A 22,203-nucleotide genomic window follows, 5' to 3' on the forward strand; every position below is an offset into this window, starting at 1 on the left:
GAGAAAGTTGAAATTAAGAGAAATCCGCACTTGAAGGTATAATGGGAATTCACTTTATGCAATGGATGAGCTTTATATGATTATTAAATAACTTTTCAAGTAATCAAATTCAGTTTCTTTTTTTGATATTTATTTTGGAGTGATATTTATTGTTTAAATCAGCAACTGCTCAACTTCACACAGGTATGAGAATTTTCCAATTAGGTCACGTATTCATATTGTACATGTATCCAAAACTCTATCAACTCTACCTTAAATATTTCGAATACAAGCAAATAACTATTAAAGGTTTGATATTAGACTTGAAGTCACAGACATTTCACAGTCTCGCCACATTTCACACATTTTAAAAAAACCCTAATTTAAGCAATAAAAAAAAATGCAAAACGCATTTAAAATGTTGCAAAGATAGCAACTAACTATGTATTAAATTATGTACTCATAAAAATCAATATTTACATACACCAAAAACACGAAATTCTTTTTTAATCTTATCCTACTATACCGATTTAAAAAGAATTTTACAAAATGAAAGTGTTAAGAAAAGCATTTTTTTTCTTAACTTTTTTAAATAAATAGATTATAGTCGTTGTTGTTGTCGTGCCCATGGATAAGGATTGTTCTTTAGACGCCATTAAAGGAGAGGTAATAGATTATAGTAATATTATAATATTGAAAGAACATTAAAAAACACTGTGACTAATGCTATACTGAAGTTTTGTTTATAGTACTGCTTCCGTTATTAAATTGATATCATGTTCTTTATGCTAAGATTAAGACAAATAAGTAAAGAAATTTTAAATTTTTTTCAAACTTAACAAAAATATTTTAATTTTTAACAAATCATTCTTTCTTTACTTACAATTTATTTCTGACGTATCATAATATGTTGTATATTTAGATATAATATAGAAATTATTGTAATTTAGCAATAAAAAAATATTTTACTACTTGCAAAAACTTTTAAACACATTTTAGAGGTCTAGAACTCAAATGACATCCAAAAAATAATTCTTAAAGAAATTCGTTTTTTTCACACATCATTAGTTATTATTAAAACCAAATAAAAAGATATTTATTGTTGTGTTGAGTTTTACCCATAACTTTAACGAAGCTTTTTTTTTATTTGAAAAAAGTAAACAAACATTTTTTTAAGTTCATTTTACTTCAATTGTTTTAATTTCTGTGATTTTCCCGTTTTCAGTTCAATCTTAACGATTTGAGAGACTAACTTAAAATATGTTAATTATTGCAGACGATATTTTAAGTTAAGAAGTTAACACAAAAACGTACTTTCTTTGAGCAAACATACCTTTTTTATCCTACGTATTCCGATTTTTAATCATCAAAATATGGGTGTTAGCATCTAAATTATAGCGATAATATTTTCGGACCCTGTAATGTTAATAAATTTTTTTTTGCGCATTTCGCCATATCTCGAGAAATTTTTAATCAAATTAAAAATACTTAGCACACAGTAATAAAATTTGTTTACTCAAAGACGTAAAAATTGCTTTTTAATAAGTGTTATTTTTCTTATTATTTTATCCAATAATGGGCAAAGAAATTTTGCAAGTTTTGAAGTTTTCAGCCACGCTTTCGCCGTAATGTATATACCTTTTTCATTTCCTTATTGACAAGTATTTTATAAATGTATTAATAGGCTGGGACAGCGGAACATTTGCATTTATATTAGGAATACATTAGTCTTATTTAAGGTAATTTTTGAAATATCTAATACTAGAGAGCCAGAAATCAATGAGATAACTCAAAGAACTCATTTATTAAATTTAATTTGTGTCATGTTATTGTACAAATTGACGTTGATAACCAAAATCTTTAATTCATAGTCTCCACGAAATTCTGAATTCTCGTTCGTATAATTAAACGAACGAACTGAATTTCTGTTAGTTCACAGTCCAGAAATAGGATTGTCGAATTCTATTTGTAATTACTAGTTATTATCTAGTATCGAAGCTGGGTTGAGATGTATTGATGCTTCGTGAATTAAATTGAGTAAACATAAGTTGCGTAATCAATAATTTAAACAAGTTAAAAATAAAAATTTTGCTTATTCGTTGGAAAACGAAAAAAATAAATACCATTTTAAAATTTATATATTAATTATATCTTTTCAAAGTTTCTAAATTCTAACACAAATACGAGTAATTTAAAGTAAAATATTTTCTTTTCTTCCTGATTTTTTTTTTCGTTTGTAAAAGCGCTTTAGGTATTCACGTAAATAATCACATTTAACAGCTAATAATACTAGTGATATTTCTTGTTACACACAAATGTTTTCAATAATAATAAGAATAGTAAATAAATAAATCTTAAGTGAATGAAAATTGCCAAAAAAGTTAGGTTTTGGCGCATTTTTCAATTAATTAAAAAACTTAAATGCAATAAAAATAATACTAAGTTTAAACGGGAGCTACGTTAATTGTAGCACTGCACAAAACAGTAATTAAATTAATAACAAATTCTTTTTTTGTAAAGGAAAAACAAACTATTCCGCTACAGGAGAATTGAGTATTAATCAGAAGGACTGATTTTATTTCTTAGAAGCAATAAAGAATATCGAAAATTCTGTAAAAAGTGTTCTCTTTTTTCTTTGCAAATGAAAGACAAACAGTTTCGTTCAGGGCAATCGAATATTAGATTGAAACGCGGATTAGTTTGAAGCCTTTGAAAAAATAAATAAAATCAAGAAGAACTGAAGAGAATCTTCCGCTGAAAATTCATTGAACATTATTAAAAAATTGTTGTTTTTTGGAAAAAGAGTTCGAGGGCCACTAAATAAACCATTGGAATTGAACTAATTATGAAAATGCGACGAAACCGAAAGAAGTCTTTTATTCAAATAAAAAACAAATTATTTCGTTCCATAATCAATCATTGAATATTAAGTATAATTTGTCTATAGAAAGAACTCCCCTCGCTCCAAAGTCTAAAGCAGTCTGTTGCTATGGAAACAAGTAGCAGCACATTTCAAAGAGGGGAGCCTCTCTTTCACCTGATACCATTTCTCTCTCAGACCCGAGACCTGTCATCAACATTGTCTTAACACCCCTACTTAAAATGGTTTAACCTCGTAACCATAGTCACCGCCACCGTACCAGATGAGTGGCAAGGGGAGTTCTTTCCATAGACACATTATAGCAGGACTGTTAGTCTAAAGCAGTGCTCCCCAACATTTTTTATCACCGTGGACCGGTCAACGTGATAATTTTACCGCGGTCCACTGAAGAGGGGCGGGTGTCAATAGCTTATATTTTAACTGGTTTTGGTTTGATAATTTTAATTTAATTGTATTTAAACATACCTTCAGAGAGAATCGGAGCAATAAGAAGGGGAAAATGAAAGTTTTGACAGGGAGAACGACTAGACTTTTCCCCCAAAAGGGAAAAAAGAACTGTTAGCTTTCTTCTTACATTAGCATAAGTAGTGCATAGATTGTGTGCTGGAAAAGAGATGTTATGTTCGTGATTTTTAATTTCTGTATTTATTTCTGTTATATCAAATTTGTTGTGTCACTAAAAGAATATCTTCACTGATCCGTTTTGATTATATCAAATTCCTTATTGGCGTTGTCGGGCAGGTTTAACCTTTGGAATTTTATTAGCGGGAAAGCGAATCTGATGAAATAGTGTTCTATTTGTAAGAGCACCATTTTGTGTTATATGATTCCTTATTTGTTTGATTTTTCAATTTGTTAGAATTTTCGAAATTACATGAATTTTCACTGATAATTAAAAAAATGTTTTGTGCATTGTCAGAATTATTATATTCAGACAGGAGTGAATCATAGAATAATTCTTGTTATTTTGTTTATTTGCTAGAATATACAGTGGTGGCCAAAAGTGTGGACATTTTTTGAAAGTTTCATGTTTTTCAGCTTTGTGTGCTTGTAGAATATATTAATTTTCACTTAAATACAAACGTTTATCTATTAAAGTGAAGGTAATTTAATGTAGAATTTAATAATAAATACAGTTATACAATATCTGTATTGCAAAAAAAGTTATGCAACTAAAAGTAAGATCTATCTTAGATTTGCATTTTTTTAAAGTGATACTTACACAATCAATACTTAGTAGGATAACCCTTATTTTTTAAGACAGCTTTACAGCGTCTTTTCATCGAGTGAACGAGTGTTTGGAGTTCATCTTTCGTAATCACATGGTGCCAAGAATCAATTATAGCTTCACTTAGTTGTCTTTTATTGGATGGACGTTTTTTTCGCACAAGAATTTTCAAACGTCGCCACAAATTTTCAATTGTATTGAGATCAGGGCTATTTCCTGGCCATGGTAATATATCTATGCCTTTATTTTGAAACCATGCTTTGCATACTTTTGCTGTGTGGCATGGAGCTGAATCCTGCTGAAAAATAAAATGGAGCGTTGTTGGGGAAGAGATCCCTGATGGAAGGTATCAATTTTGGTTTCAGGACAGTTTTGATGTATTTTTTGGCATTCAGGATGCCAAATCAGGCCGAAAAAAATGCACAAGTGCTACTACCGATAGGAAAATTAAATGGCTATGCCTTCAAGATAGAAAAATTTCATCAGATGCCATTAGATTTGAATTCAAGTGATTTATGGCATTCAGGATGCCATAAATCACTTGAATTCGGCCCACACCATCTGCAGACACACATACCCAAATCATGACATTTGTTGGGTTTTTTGTAGTTGCTTCCAGGGCTAAAGAGAATAGGGCTGGTTCACTCTTTTGAAGTATCTCTTGCCGCGCCGATCCTCTGACGTCACTCTAGTGACGTCACTTTGGCGCAAAGCTCGCACTTTTACTTCAAGAACGGAGCGTTTGGCCTTACTAGCTCTAACTAATATTGGATCATTTCTTTTTGCGAGATATTCTAAGACATTTGTTATTTTCTATAATGACTTTCCTCAGTTTTTGCAATGAATTTACAAGAATTTAAAACTATTATCTAAATGCCAGTTTGCGCGATTGCAACTTGCAAAAATTCTGATATAAAAACAAAAGGAAAAAGTATAATTTTTCGCGTGTTCCCTAAAGTAAATGAACAACTATGTAAAGAATGGATTCCGAAATGACACAGTTAATATAAAACCGCAATACGTTTATTCTGTCGTAAAGAACTTTTATAAAAATTCATTATCTAAATAGAAACCGCCTCGCTACTTCATAAAGAAAGGCAGGTGAAAAGAATTAAAAAATAGATAAAGTCAAAGAAAATTAAAATGTAAGTCAAAAGTATAAATAAAATGTATAGTATATAGTTGAAATTCTCCTAATTTCATAACATATTTTTTAATGTAGTTATTCTAATTATTTATGATTTTTTTTTAAAATTATATTCTCTTCAATTTAAATATCTATGTATTATATCATCGTAAATTTAAATGTCTATAAACAATTGTAAAATTTCTGATGTCATTATGAACCTAAATTATTATTTTGTTTCAGTAATTAGCGTTTAAGTTTGATGTTTCCTAATGATTAAGTATGAACAAATTGCTATTAACGACATATTTTAAAATCAGGGATTCTAAATTTAACTTAACTTATCTTTATAAAAGAATATGTAGATAAAAAAAGTGTCGATATATGCCTTCATTTTTCTTAATAGTTAAAGTTAAAACTGAACTTTTTAAAATAAAGTATTTGTCGTGTCATTTTCACCAACTAGCAAAACATTTTTATAAGTTTAAAATGGTATTTTTTTAATATAATAACCAAGAAAGTTTTTTTTGAACTATATTTATGAACGGAAATAATGTGTTAATTACGTAAAGTTTGAAGGCTAATAACCAGAAAAAGTCTAACTTATTTTTACAAGAGAAAGATGCAAAGTTATCATATCTTTGCTTGCGATCTCCGAGATCTGTAGACACAGTGACGTCATGAGGAGGGAAATCGTAGCTTCAGCTCTAAGAGCGGAGTGAACTAGCCCTTGTATTCTCTTTAGCCCTGAGTTGCTTCAATGCAATCAGGATGAAGTGCTTCACCTACTCTACGTCTCACGTATTTTCTACCATCACTACCAAAGAGCGATATTTTACTCTCATCGCTCTAGATTACTTGCTTTCATTGATTTTCTGATCATTTAATGTGTTCTCTTGTCTACTTAACTCGTTTTTCGCATTGCTTTTGATTTAAATATGTTTTTTTCTCTGGAATTCTAGCTTGTAGTCCAAATCCTGATAACCTTCTTCTTACTGTTCTTGAACTTAACTGCAATACCCGCTGCATTCATTTCACATCTAATGGCATTTGATGAAATTTTTCTATCTTGAAGGCATAGCCGTTTAATTTTTCTATCGGCAGTAACACTTGTGCATTTTTTTCGGCCTGATTTGGCTTTATTTTCCACTCATTTCGTTTCTTCATAATGTAAACAGAACTTTCGTACACCAGAACAAGTCACTGAACCACCAACTTGTCTTGCAATTTCAGCATAAGAGAGGCCATTTTCTCTCAATATGACAATTCGGCTTCTTTTTGTAGATGTCCAATTAGTTCTTCTTGTTGATGACATTGCTTAAAATTAGTTTAATTAAAAAAAAGGACTTCAAATATTCAAAAACAGCAATACTCTGTATAATTGTACTAGTATGCATCATTCCGCAAAATATTTCCACAACAATAACTATTTTACCATCCAAATAACCTTAACTATAGTTACAGAGATTTGATTGGTCCTAAGAGCAGTGTTTGTGATTGTCTAGTACGCTTTTATTACAAAACACGTCCTTATTCAAAACGATTTGTGTTCGTTTGTTCTACTAAAATGAGCATAACTTTTTTTGTAATACAGATATTTTAATTCTGTTTTCGTTATTAAATTTTACATTAAATGACCTTCAATTTGATATATAAACATGTATATTTAAGTGAACATTAATATATTCTACAAGCTCACAAAGTTGAAAAACATGAAACTTTCAAAAAATGTCCACACTTTTGGCCACCACTGTATATATTAATGTCAGTTTAATATTTGCAAAAAAATAGGAGCATAGCAGTGATATTTTTTATTTTGCTCAATCAAAAAAAAATTTAAAACATTTTGTGTTGTCACATGTAGAATGTGATTTAAAATGGTTTATACGTTTCTACGTTTTTAATAGGAAGCATGTTAGTACCATATCGAAGAGTGTGAGGTTGTGTTAGCACAGTTAAATTAATTTGCTTGCTCCAGAATATCGAAGAAGTATGCAAGTCAGTGCAATTATATTAAAAAAAAATTTGCAGGCCAGTGTTGTTAAATTAAGGAACATCAGTACATTGAAGGGCAATGTGCATGTCAGTGCATCCAGTTAGTTTAAAAAATGTCTGCACATCAGTGCAGTTAAATTAATGTATGCTAGTACGTTATAGCGTTGTGCACGTCAGTGCATTTAGTTAGCTCCAATAAAGTATTAAAGTAAGCCAAGAAAGTACATTTGATTTCATACATACCAATGTATGTAAACTTAGACGTATTTTTAGAAAAATATAATTTATTTTATTAAGTTTAAGTTATATCCAGTGTTAAATTTATGTATATCGCTACATTAAGTGAAACGAAATCTGAAAAAATTCTTTTTCCTCATTAGTGGAATTAAATGAATGCATCAATAGTTTTCTTTACATTCATTGTTTATATACTGTTAGCGTTCTAAATGGTTTGAGTGCTGTGAAATTGTTGAGAATAGTAATAATGACGTACATTGGTGAAATGAATTAAAAGAATTTGCATATTTTATCGAATTTCACGAAAAGAGCTGAACTGAATGTAAAACCACTTCTTCTGGACAAAAATGCAAATCTTGTACATCAAATACTTAAGCGTACACGTGTGTGTAGGCTGAGCCAGTTGAGAAACAGGCTTTATAAGTGTGGATAAGTCAAGACGCATTTCGTTCGCTAGCACACCTCGGCGAATTTCTTGGTGTTATTTATTCACGTTAAGATGATGGAATGAGGTGGCGAATTATGGGGAGGCTAGAAATAGGCCACTCTCAGGCCCAGATTTGTATAGAGTTAAATTTAACTACCAGCGTCGCGCATAACTTATAGAAACAGTTCCAGGATACCGGATCTATCGAGAGAAAGCCTGTGCAAGGTCGTCCAAGAGCCACGATGGCCAGAGAAGATCACCATTTCTCCATTATAGCAAGGCATAACAGAGGGTCTTCAGCTTCCCAGCTCTCTCGTGACTTGTATGCAACCACCGGAACCCGTGTGTCAAAGGTCACTGTTTCTGAACGACTTCATCAGAGAGGGTTGCTTGCAAGAAGACCTGCTGTTTGCTTCTCTCTCACTTCTACTGACAGAAGAGTCCATTCAACATGGTGCAGAGAGCATAGATATTTTAAAATGGATCAATGGGTGACCGTTATCTTCACCAATGAGTCTCGGTTCTTCCTAAACACTTCATCAAAAGCTTGAACCTGAATTTCAGCTTGAAAAACTGCTTTCAGAAAATGAGTATCTCCTCAGTCTGCTTAAACTAAAGTCAGCGCATATGAATTAACAAGGCAATTCCCAAATTTTAAGCTAAGGATGGAGATATAGCTTTGTTTCTAACATTGTTCTAGCGCTAAGCAAAATGAGTTGAAATTGAGAAATGCAATTGGGTTTCAGCTTTACTAATTCTTAAGCCATCTGAAATCACTAAATTAATTGCTCGGGAGGCTGAAGATAAGTATGGTTACATTAAAGGCATTCCACTTAAGAGGTTTAAGATGAATCATAAGCACTTCAGACAGAAATTTGTTAGACATCCCACTGTAAAAAAATATTCGTGTACTTACAATACGTTTTTCATTATTCTAAATTCACATTTCTGGAGTCAATAGATACTTAGTTTTTTTCTCTCAATTTCTTAATTCATAGATTAATAGAATTTAGAGAGAACTTTTAAAAATATATTTTTTTAGCCATTTGAACATTTTCTGCCTTGTTTTCGATTGTAGAATTAGTAAATTGATGAGTTATTTTCAAGTATTTTAATTCTTTTTTTGCAAGAAAATTGCGAAATAAAATGGGGTTCCCAATTGCGTTAAGCAAAAAAAATAAATTAATTTAGTTAGAATGTAAAGATAGTTAGTTTCAGCATAAAACAAATAAAAAACTTTATAAAGAAATTTAAAAATAGAGCAAATTTTTTTCAGAAACTTTTTTAATTATTTTTTTAAAAAACTGTTCCAAACTTTTATTTAAAGTTATTATTTTATTTTTCAAATTTATTTTTATTTTTTTAATTTTATATTATTTTTATAAAGGAAAAAACGCTTTCGAATAATTAAAAAAATTCTAATTTTTATCATTCAATTTCTTCAAAATTTTGAGATAAGCGTTTCTTAAAATTTTTGTTACATTTATTTATTATTTTTTCAAAACTATTATTTTTTAAGGTTATAGATGTTTAAACCATATAGATGTTTATAGGTCCGTGGTTTAAATCGAAGTTATCTTCACTTACAGTTGAAATATTTCAAACCATTTGGTTCACAAAGTCGGCTAGTTATGTCTAGAACTATTACGGTACAGAAAAACAAGCTAATTTTTAAAAAAAGAAAATAAAAAAATCGATAAGGAAAACTAATATTTAAAGCCACAAAATCAAATCTTTAATTTAAAAAAAAAATCAATAATGTTTATCGCTTAAAATCTATCTCATCCAATAATTCCACGTGTTTCATTTTTATCTTTTGGCGTCTGTCGTCTGCAGTAACATAATTCCTAATGAATCCTAACGATTGATCATTTACTTTCCCGACTCGCTATTTCCAGACACAAGGCTAAAGAACTACTTCTTTGGTAAAAAAGATATTTATCTTTCTTCAACCACTGCCCTCAATCGATTTTTCCACGTCTGAATAGAAGGTCGTTTTACTGCAAATCCTGATTTAGAAAACAGTTTTTTTCCCGACTCTAAATTAGATGTATATAATACGCATCCATAGAAAGTTCCTTTAATTTTCAAAAGACGAGTTCATTATAACATTGACGGGCTATAACTGATGTCCTCGTAAATTTTCAATAAATATTCTTTTAAAATATTTTTTTTTCTTCTCCTTTTTCAGTGCATGGATTAGCATGAAATTTTAACTTTCAATTGCAAACAACTTCAGTTTCGTTAATTTTTTGATATTTTATAGAAAAATTTAAAATCTCTTTTCTTAAGTGTGCATTTATTTATTAAAAACATTTGATTGACTAATAGTATTAACTTCGTTGTGAACTCATTTGTTTCAATGAAAATATTATTAATAAATTTTTTTTATTTTTGTTGTTTGCTGAACGGGGGAATTTGCTTAAAATTGGGGGGATGTTTCTATCTACTTTGGGGGATAAGCGCTTCTGTTTAATTAAATACAACGACTATTTTTAAAAACTTATTTGCTAAATACGGCGTTAAATAGATATTTCCTTAAATATAAAGAATATACTTAAATACATGTCTATTTAAGCGCAAATGTATTCTTAAATGCCATGTATATCCTTAAATGTTATTTGTTAAATTCAGCGTTAAAAGCAATGAGTATTCTCTAATACTCATTCGTAAAATACAACGTTAATTATATATTTATTTCAAAAAAAGAAATGTTCTCAAATTTCAATGAAAGAAATATTTGTTAATCACAAACAACAGCCTTAAATATTTACATGTTAAATGCTCAGTTAAATAGATATTTCTTTAAGAGGCAACTAATTTCCCTAAATACTTATTTGAATTTGTAAATTTGAATTATAAACTTCCAAACGTTAATATTCAATACAAGTTCATCGCTTAAGAGGTTAAATTTTGTCGTTAAACTTTTACTTCTTATTGTTAGACGGGAATAAAAAAGCCAATAAGATTAGACGAAAAAGCTTGAAAATTATTTCTTTCATTGTGCATATCCTTTATTTTCCCTAACAACCGAAAGAAAACCACAAACACAACAAATTACGAAAACTTGCAAACCAAAAAAGACTTGCGTCTTTTTCATTGTGGAGACCCAGAAAAACAAATAAATCCTTTTTGCAAACATTAACTCCCAAACCTTCATTTTTAATAACACCCCTTGTGTTATTCTTCCATGCATTTTTTTATTGCTCTCAATGTTCAACATTGCAAGCTAAGGAAAAGCAGACCATTCCTTGGCAAAGAGCCAAAAAATTGCAACCGCTAACGAAGACACAATGCAACGGACTATGATAGCTCATTTAGAAGTAAAATTAACGATATTTCTGGAATGTATTTTAGCTAGTTAGGCAGTAATAATTTTATAGGAAAAGCAATCCGATATTATATTTCTATTTAATTGAGAATTTATTTCAACTCGCTGAAAGCTATAAGCTTCTATTTATTTTTATCTTGAAAAATATAAAAAATCGCTTGAAAATAAATTTGCGTTTAATTTATTCCATTCGGTGTTTGTTTTTTTAAAAATTTGATTGATCAGAGTAATATTTTTAATCACAATACCTTCAACATTATTTTTCAAATAAAATATTATATAATATTCACATAGATAAATTTATAAGCTTAACAAAACTGCGAATAAAGTTCCCCTGAAGTTTAATGTAGTTTTATGTATCTATGCAATATTTACTATCTATGTAATATTTACTGTAATATTTACATAATATCATACAAATATAAGAGCATCTGTCTAATAGTTAATTTCCGAAAAACTTTTTATGCATATTATATTTGGAAAAAATAAATTAACAATACATAACATAATCTACAGTAAACATAATCAACACTAAAAGCACTGTAAAACATAAATTTTTATATTGAAAAACTGATTTAAGGAATAATTCTTATTAAACCGACAAGGAATTGAATCCACAACCATTTAGCTCATATGAGGCGTGAACTGATAGAAGGCACATTTAGCCAAGAACTTCGGAGACATAAAATCCATTTTAACTGGTAGAAAATAAACTTTTTAAGAGTTAACTAGACCGACTATAGTTGGAACAGGTCTAAACAGTATAAATAAAAAGAGAGTATCACTGCTAGCGCAAAAAAGTTTTCAAATAACTTACTAAAATTATCGATATTAAGAAACATGATGCTATAAAAAATGGTAATGTGTCTTATGAAAAATATTGCATAATACAAAAAAGTTGAAAATTTTTAAAAGGAAATACTTCTGGAAGAGAAATACGTTAGAAAATTTTTCTTTCTGTATTTATAAATTGGCACAAAAAATTAGATTCAAGCTTAATACTGACGATTCAAAGCATTCATTGAATGCAAAAGAATTGAATCATTTGATTCAAGGATTCTTCTATGAATTTGTTGCTTTTGTTGTAATTTGTCGATATGAACGAAGTAACTTAAGGCTATTTTAATATGACAATATGTACGTTAACCTTTCAAACTTAACACAATTTAGAAAATTTAATAACACTGCAATTATTTATCTGAAAAAGCATTTGTATGATACTTCAACACATTTCGAAATTGAAAGTTGGAAACGAAAATTCCAAACTTCTTTCATACAAATATTTTCTTTAAACAATAAGTCCCTTTTTCGCTTTAAAAAAGTTTTATTTTTGAAAAAAAAAACTAAATAACTAAAGCACACTATGAAATTGTTTGGGGATAGAAAATCCTGTGTATCGATAGTTTGAAATTTCTACACACGTTCGAAATTTAATTTGTCATTTCTTTTTAAAAGAAATTAAGTTTTCCTTAAATATTTGGTAACAACAGCCTTAATATGAAATAAAACGAGGGAAAAAAAATTTTTTAAAAAATATGATTGCAAAAATATCAGTTCCAGAAAAAGATTAAAATTTCTTTTTAAAATACATTAAACCAATAACAAGCTAATAGTATTCGTTCAGAAACTTATCAATTTAGTTTTAGAAGATTAGTTAGAATTATTTTATCAACAAAAGCTCGACTTTATTTTGCGATTAAATGAACACAGATAAGTACAAAACATAAGCGCCGTTGTTATTAAAAGATATAAATCTGTGATGGTAAAAAAATTCACGTTGCGAAACATTTGATAAGTAAATCAATTTTCCTGAAATCGAAACTTTCGTGATCCTTCTTTTTCCCAGATGATTTCTCTTTTAACTTTATTTCTTTTTCTGGAGCTATAAAATATATGCCTGGAAGTGGCTTCGATCGGCTCCTGGAACTCCAGTTATCCAGTTTGACAGCTTCTTGTAATAAGCTTAACCTCCCTTACTTTGCTCAAAGAAAACTTGCATCTTTTTTCTTTTCCTTTTAACTCTGCCTTCTCTGAAATGGAATTTATCGTGTTGCCACCACTGGGAAAACTCTACAGACTAGCTTTCGATGCATAGCCTATAAAATATGTGTTTTTTCCCTGTCTAAGCGTTTAGCTCTCTTAAGAAACGCAGTAAGAGTTTTTCCTTCAGTAAGAACAGTCCTTATTTGTGGCTTATATAAGACTAGCTGAATATCTAGCCTTTCGACGGAATGAAAAAGAGAAAAACACATAAGCAATAAATAACTATTAATCAGCACTTCGTTATTATGAACAAAACTGAAATGCATTTACCGATACGATTAAAAAAAATTTGAAATTATTCCAATTTTATGTACTTTTATTCATTGTTTTTACTAAAATCTACTGTGTTTCTGACTCTATAGAAAAGCAAAAAAGCTTGGTAGTTCTTACCAAAGCGTTTTGGTAAAGGAATTTTGTTAAAATAATAATAAAATATGGCTTCATAATATGTGATGATAATATCATGATGCCTTATAGCACGGTATCAAAATTATTTATTCGATTAAATTTACTTTTCAGTTTTGTGTTTTTTACTTAATGTGTGGTAATAAGAATTATAAATTCGAAAACCAGAATTTCCGGTAAACTCTTACCCCAATGAAAAGAAAATTGAATGGTTGAAACATAGTGCATTTCGGTTTTTCGGTTTTATTACCAAAATTAAGAATCTTTTTACCAAAAATGTCATTACAATATGGTTAATTTAACGGAATTTATTTTCCGTGCAGTGGTTTTTCATAATCAGATCAAGCAAAACACAATAAAGAAGTTTAACTCGCCAAAATAAAGTTAAGTTATACTCAATGTAAATAAGATGGAAAAAAAAATTATGATGCCACCGACCGTGGCCTAATCAATCAATTGTTTCGTTTAGTTTTGCTCTGCAGTACATAACCTAATTGCTTTAACTCAATTACTGTTGATTTTACATTATTTCGGTTTATAAACACATATACAAAAGAGCTATAATAAACAATATAAATGCGTGATTTTAGACAACTTAAATACAGATTTGGTGTTCTACCTTGCTCGATACTTGAGTTTAATTGTCATAATGAATTAATATTAATTATTGTAAAAAACTTGTGTTAAACTATGCTTTTGATCAAATACAGCTAGTTTTTATTGTTGATATTTTCTTTTCTCACTATAGATAACAATCTAATGATGGCGTCGCAGTTTTCCATTGTTGTCCGTGGATTTTTGTTGATCGGAAAATCACGTGGCAGGATCCAGTTTTGCCTCATTCATTTCCATTTTGCTTTGGTTGTCATCAGCAAAAAATTAATAAAAGTCATAAAGGTATTGTTTTTCAATAAATGTTTTCGCATCCCTAATTTAAAGTTATTTTCCTGTACTACTTTATAACGCTTTTAATTCAAGAGTTTAAAATTAAAAGAATTGTTCTTTCTTATTATAATGTAATTCTGTGCTACATTTTAAGATAAAGTTATTTGGAAAGGTGGTCTAATCTTATTAACCCTTTTACAATCATTATTTTTGTGCAAATAATTTGAATATACTGTTATAAATTACAGTTAAACAGATCTGTTAAATGATTTAGAACTTAGCGATCAGCTTCGTGTACAATGAGATTCAAGCAAAAATAGTATTTAATATATTCTCCAGTTTGGGTAAGATAAAATATCAAATTACAGTTGTAAACTCATCAAATTTGTTTCAACAATATAATCTTATAACAATATAAATGTTATTTATTACTTCGAAAAATTACTTCTGTTCACCAATAGTCTAAATATTTATCATACTAATAGATAATATTATTTGGAGGTGGGAAGTGAAGGCACAAGCGTAAGCAAACGTAATTCCTTTTAGTACATACATGTAAAATGAATAATTTTAACTTTAGTAGAAAGACTGTTTTATGCAAAGAAGCAACAATTATTGCGACGCAATAATCGGGGTTGGTGTGCGGCAGCGAAAAGGGGGCTTAGCTCCATAGTGAGTAATTGAAAAATAACATCCTACAGTTTAAATTGAAGCAATGCTTACAGCTAAATTTAACTAAAATTAAGTTCAAACGTCTCTCTTGAATAAACTAATTGAAAGTTTTGAACGAGTTTTAGAATCGTGGTATGAACATTTCTCTAACAACCGCTTCAGGTTCTTAGTGCAAGCAGTTCTAGAGTTATAAAAGCTATACTGAGAAAGACAAAAACCATTTTTTTTATTATTAAAGTTAATCTGAAACTGAAAATATTTTAAGTAAAATTTCGCTTAGAGCAAAATTTAATTAATGTGACTGTTAAAAAATTCTTAGACTATTTGTTAAACACACACAATGATATATTTTACAATGTATCATTTCAGTATATATATATATATGTATATATATATATATATATATATATATATATATATATATATATATATATATATATATATATATATATATATATATATATATATATATATATATATATATATATATATATATATATATATATATATATATATATATATATATATATATATATATATATATATATATATATATATATATATATATATATATATATATATATATATATATATATATATATATATATATATATATATATATATATATATATAGGCATTTTAAAGAATGACTTTTGCATTCGTTCTGTTTTTTTCTGCATTCCAACTGGTTATTTTATAACATTTATTTGGATGTTAATTCCGTACAGAAATCAAACTAATTTTATTATTTTTAATCTAGGTCTTTGTTTTTTGCTTGCTGAGCTAATAATTTTCGATGCATAATGTGCATAATTTTTAACTATAAATTTAAAAAAAAAAGAGTCTAAATATATCTTTGAAGGGCAGTGATTATACTTTACATTAAGTTATTTGATTAAAGAAAGCTATAAAGTCTTGGACAAATTTTTACAGTAATTTTTTTTCTCGATGCAAGGCAAAAAAAAAAAATCTCTTCGTTCTCCTCTATTTTGCTCAACATTCGGCATTATTTTATCACTATTTATAATTATTTGAGATTTTTTTTCTACTGTTGTAAAGCGATTGTTTATATTTAAAATATAATTGGCTTTGCTCTCATTGATCGGATTTTTAAATTACAATGAAAAATTGTGAGGAAGGTAAAAAATTCGATTGAAGTAAACTTTAGGACTTTTTTTATAGCTAACAAGTATCTTATTAGTTGAATCTAGTGGATTTTGTTTCGGAACTAAAATGTGAAGAAATGCACTACACTATGCACTGCAAAATTACTTTACTATGTACAAAAAATACTAAAACGCACACGGAAAAAAAATTCCGGCAAAATTATAGTACTATATGGTAATGACATTTCAGGGGAAAAAATATAATAATTCTGGTTAATAAAAACAAAATATACAATAATTGAACCATTAATTTGCTAATTTTTCCGTACATAAGTTAGCGGTTTTCAAAATTATATTTTTTAATATCACGCATTTTGAAAAAAATAAAAACCATTTATTCGGTTAAATTTACTTTTCAGTTTTGCATTTTTTACTAAATGTGTGGTAATAAGAACTATAATTTTGAAAACCAGAATTTCTTACAAACCGTTATTATATAAACGGAAAAGTTATCAAATCATTGGCTTAAATACCGAATATTTTAATTTTATTAACTTGAATTATGTTTTCTTTTTTTCACAAGAATTATCATTACCATAAAGTACGGTAATTTTGTCATATTGTTTTTTCTCTCCGCGTACAACATGCAAATTATTTTAATAGTTTGGCCAATTTGATCCTTTAGTTTGCAAATAAATGGTTCATGAAAATAATAATCCTTAGCTCATTCTTGGAATGTTAAACTACAGTTCAATAAAGTGAATATTATTAGAAGAGTTTTTCTAGACTATTTACAATTTTTCTAGACATTTTACAATTGATCGTGATAAATAATAATAATTTGCCATTGTTGGATTTTCATCTGCTTTTAACCATCTATTCAATTGTTTTGAATGTTGTTAAACTTTAACAAATAGCTTATTTAGTAAAATAAGCAAAATCAGGATTTGTTCTATTGGTCCCAATGATGTTGAAAAACATGCACCGCTCAACATGATGTTCTCTATAAGAAAATGGGTTTCCGCCCAGACATTAGTAAAAATGCTAGTAAAGAGCCAAAAAGCGTCATTAATATCCCATTAGTGATGTTAGAACACAATTGTAGTAAAAGAAACCAGTAGAAGAAAGTAAACTTAATGCATCGCAAAGACCAATTCTTTTCTTATAATATTAAAATCTCCATTAAGGCTTCAGAAGCTTTTTTTTCTTTCTAAAACATGCAAATTCTATTATATACTTCCATATTTTTTCATCGTAGAATCCTAAAAACATAATATTTCAAGAATTTTTTAAAATATTTTTAAGAACACTAGTTAATCGTGCGAAAAATATAGAATAAATGCTGTTTCGGTACAATTGTAGTAAAAGAAACCAGCAGGAGAAAATAAATTTAATGTATTTCAAAGAACAATTCTTTTCTTACTATATTAAAATCCCCTTTTAGACTTCAGAAGCTTTGTTTTTTCTTTTTAAAACATACAAATTCTATAGTCTTCCATATCTTTTCATCGCAGACTCTTGACAACATACCAATTCAGGAATTTTTTAAAATATTTTTAGGAACACTAGTTAATTGCACAAAAAAAATAGTATAAGTGCTGTTTCGGTACAATTGTAGTAAAAGAAACCGGCATGAGCAAGGGTACTTAATATTTCTCAAAAATCGATTCTTGTATTAAACGCTTCAGGAGTATTTGGCTTATTTGTTATCTTTCCAAAGCATTCAAATCCCATAGGCTTCCGAATTTTTTTCATCCTAGGAACATAACGTGTAATTTTGGTAGAAATTTAAAACGTTTTTAGGAATTTTCTTTTTAAAAAAATTTACATTTTGTTGAAAATAGAGTTTTTTTAGGAACACTAAATTGTAAAAAAATATTCGAAATGATATTGGGGTAAAACCGGCAGTAGCAAAAATAATTAATGTTTCTCAATTATCGATTATTTTCGGAAGTATTTTAAGATTTATTGAATATATATATATATATATATATATATATATATATATATATATATATATATATATATATATATATATATATATATATATATATATATATATATATATATATATATATATATATATATATATATATTCGGAAACATCAATACGCTTTCAAATATATTTTTATCGTAAAAACATATTATTTTTGAAATGCAGTGGATTCTAATCCTCTTGAAATCTAATAGGTAGATAAAGAAATTGAATTATTCAAAAAATTAAAAAAAAAAAAAATTCATTGCCTACAAAAGAACAATATATGCACTATTACATTGAATTTTATTTAAGTGAGAAATTGAGACTACTAATAATACTAATTACTCAAAGACTTTGCTAGTATTTCTTTACACTATTAAACTCCTCATAAATGCATTTTTGCCATAGACTTTGAAATTTTTTTCTATCGTATAATCTCAGAAAAAATACCCCGTTCGGTAAAACTTTAATAACTTTTGCGATAATTTTTTTTGAAAAACTGTACATTCAAAATAGTTTTAACTTAAAAAAGAGCGTGGAAAATTTTTATAAATTGGAATTGAGGAAAAAATCCATTGATTAAAAAAAACAAATAACAATAGACTATATTACTGAATCGTATTTAACGGAGAAATTGAAACTGACAAATTCTAATCACTTCTTTCTTCACAATTATTAAAATCTCTTATCATGGTTCAAAAGTATTTTCTATATTCTCAAAACATACAATTATATATGTGTTTTCAAAAAATCGTAGCTGTAAACAATTATAAAAATTTTCAGATATACTAATTAATTAGACAAAAATAATTGAAAACAAAAGTTGTAATAATATTGAAATTTTTTTTGCTTCATTTCATAAAATAAAAACTGTTACACACATATTAGCTTACTACACAATTTATATGGTTTGAGAAGTTCACCTAAAATGTGATAATTAATTAGTATTATCTCTCATTTATTCAAAAGATTGATTTATTATGTTATACATCCCACATTTAATTTAAAATATGTTTAATGATATATACTTTTTTCGATATTTATAAACAACGTATAGCTAAACTTTTCAAGGAAAAATAGTTTGTTTCTCTTGCTACATTTAAGAGATTGGTCCGAAACATTCCCATTTTTCATTGGCCATTTCGGCAATTTTCCTTGGATTTTTTTAATTTATTTTGTTTTCTCAAAATTTGTTTTTTCATTATTCATGACTTCCTGCTCTTGTTAATAAAGCAGAAAAGTGCAAAGTTTTTTTTAATCTGAAATTTTATACTTTTTATTTCCTTTTTATTTTGTCGATTTAGAAAGATTATTTTTTTTTCTAGATTTTCATAATGAAAAAAAAAAAAAAAAAAACAGAAAATACGGACCCTTAAACATGAACCCGCAAAATTTCCTCCGGTAGGCTTTTGGAAATTTTTATCAAGAGCAGAGTTTACCCCCCAATAACCAAAATACCTCAAAAAAAAAATAAGCATGTGATTTCATATGTGTGGTTGAGCAAATTACTTTTGAATAAATTAAGAGTTGATCCATAAACTATGGGTTTAAACATATTACAAAAGTTCAATTTAATAAATTTCCACAAATGAGGATCTACATAATTTATGAGAAAATATAAATTATGCGTAAAAATAAATAGATCTGGAGTTTTTTGAAGCAACAAAAACCGAAACCTGCATAGATAAAATGCTTTTCAATAAGACTGCAGTTAGAGAATGATATTAGTAAATTAAACATTACAAAATTTTATGTAAATACAGTTTAGAATAATATAAAAGAGACGTTTAATGACTGACGACTTTCATCGATAAAACTTTATGAAATTCGCATTATTTATTGTTAATTCGTTTATTGATTTATTGTTAAATTCATTCTTTAAAACTTGTACAAATATTAAAATTTATTTACTTATAATGTATCGCTGTTTTTTATTATTATTATTAAATCACCGAAAATAAACTCTACGGATTACACACCACAATACACCTCAAATTTTATAGTTAAAATGGTATAATTATTACAATGATTCATGTATTTAGATTTGTTTATTCGTTCTGACAAAAAAATCTCAAAATCTTATTTATGAATAAAAATTTTAAATTAAGTTAAAGTTTTTTTCTAAATAAAAAAGTGAACTAAAGGTATAAAATAAAAACCCCAAAAAGGAGCGAATTTTTATGAATTTTTTTCAAGTAGACCGGATTTTTTTAAATTCCTTGTTAAAAACCCTGTCTTCTCAACAACTTAGAGAATTGATACCAAATGAAATTTTTAAGTGCATACTCTTAAGAAACTTTTTAGACATTAAGTAATATTGCATTGAGTTCTAATTTGATTAGTAAATACTATAAAGTTAGAGAGTGATATATTGACTTGTAAACATTAATTAAAAGTTTAGAAAATTTAATTGATACCAAATGTAAATAAATTAGTCCCCATAGGGTCTTTAAAATATTTAAACAATGAAGAATTTCCAATGGAATATTTGTTTGAACAAACAGGACATGATAAAAACAAATAGTATGATACAATTGATGCAAACTGGAAGTAAATTATTTTACATTGGGTATATATTTATATATTGGAAATAAGTAACAATTAGAAAATTGAATATCTTGAATTTATAAATAGTATGCATATATGTAAGAATCAATTGAAGGAAAAGTAAATTAATTTACACAGTTCTTAAAAAAAATTTTAAGTCTTAAATAACACTTTGAAAATTGAATAGCTCGGATTTATAAATATTGCTAAAGTGATATGAAAAAAACTATTTAGGGTAGGGAAAACTAAATTGATACTAAATAAAAGCTAATTACTTTATACAGGAGTTCTTAAAAAAACTTTTAGAAAACTAAAGATATGTAAAAAAATAATAATAATATGTAAAAAACTGTTTAAGGTGAGGAAAACTAAATTAATAAGAAATAAAAGAGCATTAAAAGTCATATTAAAGCAAAGTTTATTTTGTTTAAAGTAGCAATTGGAAAAATAACTTACTTTTGCTGGTTCATCCTGATAATTTCTTGACATTCCAATTACAGGTATTTTTGTGTATGCCCCTAAAAGAGAGACATAAAAAGACAGGGGCGGTCCCACGAAGGACAACAGGGCAGAGGGTGGGGGCTGTTGTTTCCTTAGGGCGTTACACAGGTTCACAAGGAGGGTTTGAGAGCCACGGGGGGCATTAAAAGGGGTCGCCAACAAGGTCACGTCCTTCTCAAAAAGTTCTCCACTATCGGCATCACTAACCGCTTTTCTGAGGGCGCGTGCCAGGGCACCCCTTGAGTCCCCCTCACTTTCTGGAGGAAAGACGGCCATCACATGGAGGGGCAGAGCATGGACCACAGGCTCAGGGGTGCACAAACAAATTATCCAAAGAAGATGATGACGGAGTAGAAGAATTGGGGACATGGTTTAAAAGACGGCCGATGTCAAGGGGCACAAGAGGGGGGCACCCACCACCGGGGCATCGTTTGACCGCCCCCCTCCAACAGACGCAGCTGTGTCCTTCTCATGAGTGCCTTAACAGCACCGGATCATATCTTTGCTCTTCCACATCTTTTTCATCCTCTACTAGTCCCAACTGATGAGTGATGAGGAGGTAAAACAGTCCGGATCTTGGACGCCGGAAAAGAGGCGACTGTAGCGCCATCCGGTGGTCAATTTAAACTAGGTTACGTTGTATTTAAATGCAAGCAGCAAACATCCTCCTTAGTATCTGGAAAAACCAAACTGTTTTATTTACTGAAGAATCTTAGAGCGTTACATAAATTGTTTACAATTGATAGATATATTTTGGATCAGCGTAGGATGTTTGTTTTAGAATTCATTTCGGAGATAAAAATCGATTAACTTAATTTCTTAAATTAATGATTAAGTACAGGATGTGCTTGAAGCTTTGCAT

At 28.4% G+C, this 22,203-nt stretch overlaps 1 protein-coding gene across 1 annotated transcript in view; it reads right to left on the minus strand.

The window, feature by feature from the left end:
* The window catches only part of LOC107441633 (glutamate receptor ionotropic, NMDA 3A), a 220,907-nt gene extending 198,970 nt beyond the window's left edge, over nt 1-21,937 (minus strand). The window contains exon 1 of the mRNA XM_071183955.1: nt 21,297-21,937. Coding sequence (XP_071040056.1) covers nt 21,297-21,710 — 414 coding nt within the window. The 5' untranslated portion in view covers nt 21,711-21,937. The remainder of the gene's footprint in view (nt 1-21,296) is intronic.
* Between the last annotated feature and the right edge of the window lie 266 nt (nt 21,938-22,203).

This window comes from Parasteatoda tepidariorum, chromosome 3 (genome assembly GCF_982258835.1).
Source record: "Parasteatoda tepidariorum strain Cologne lab strain chromosome 3, Ptep-v5.0, whole genome shotgun sequence".
In the NCBI taxonomy this organism is placed as follows: domain Eukaryota; kingdom Metazoa; phylum Arthropoda; class Arachnida; order Araneae; family Theridiidae; genus Parasteatoda; species Parasteatoda tepidariorum.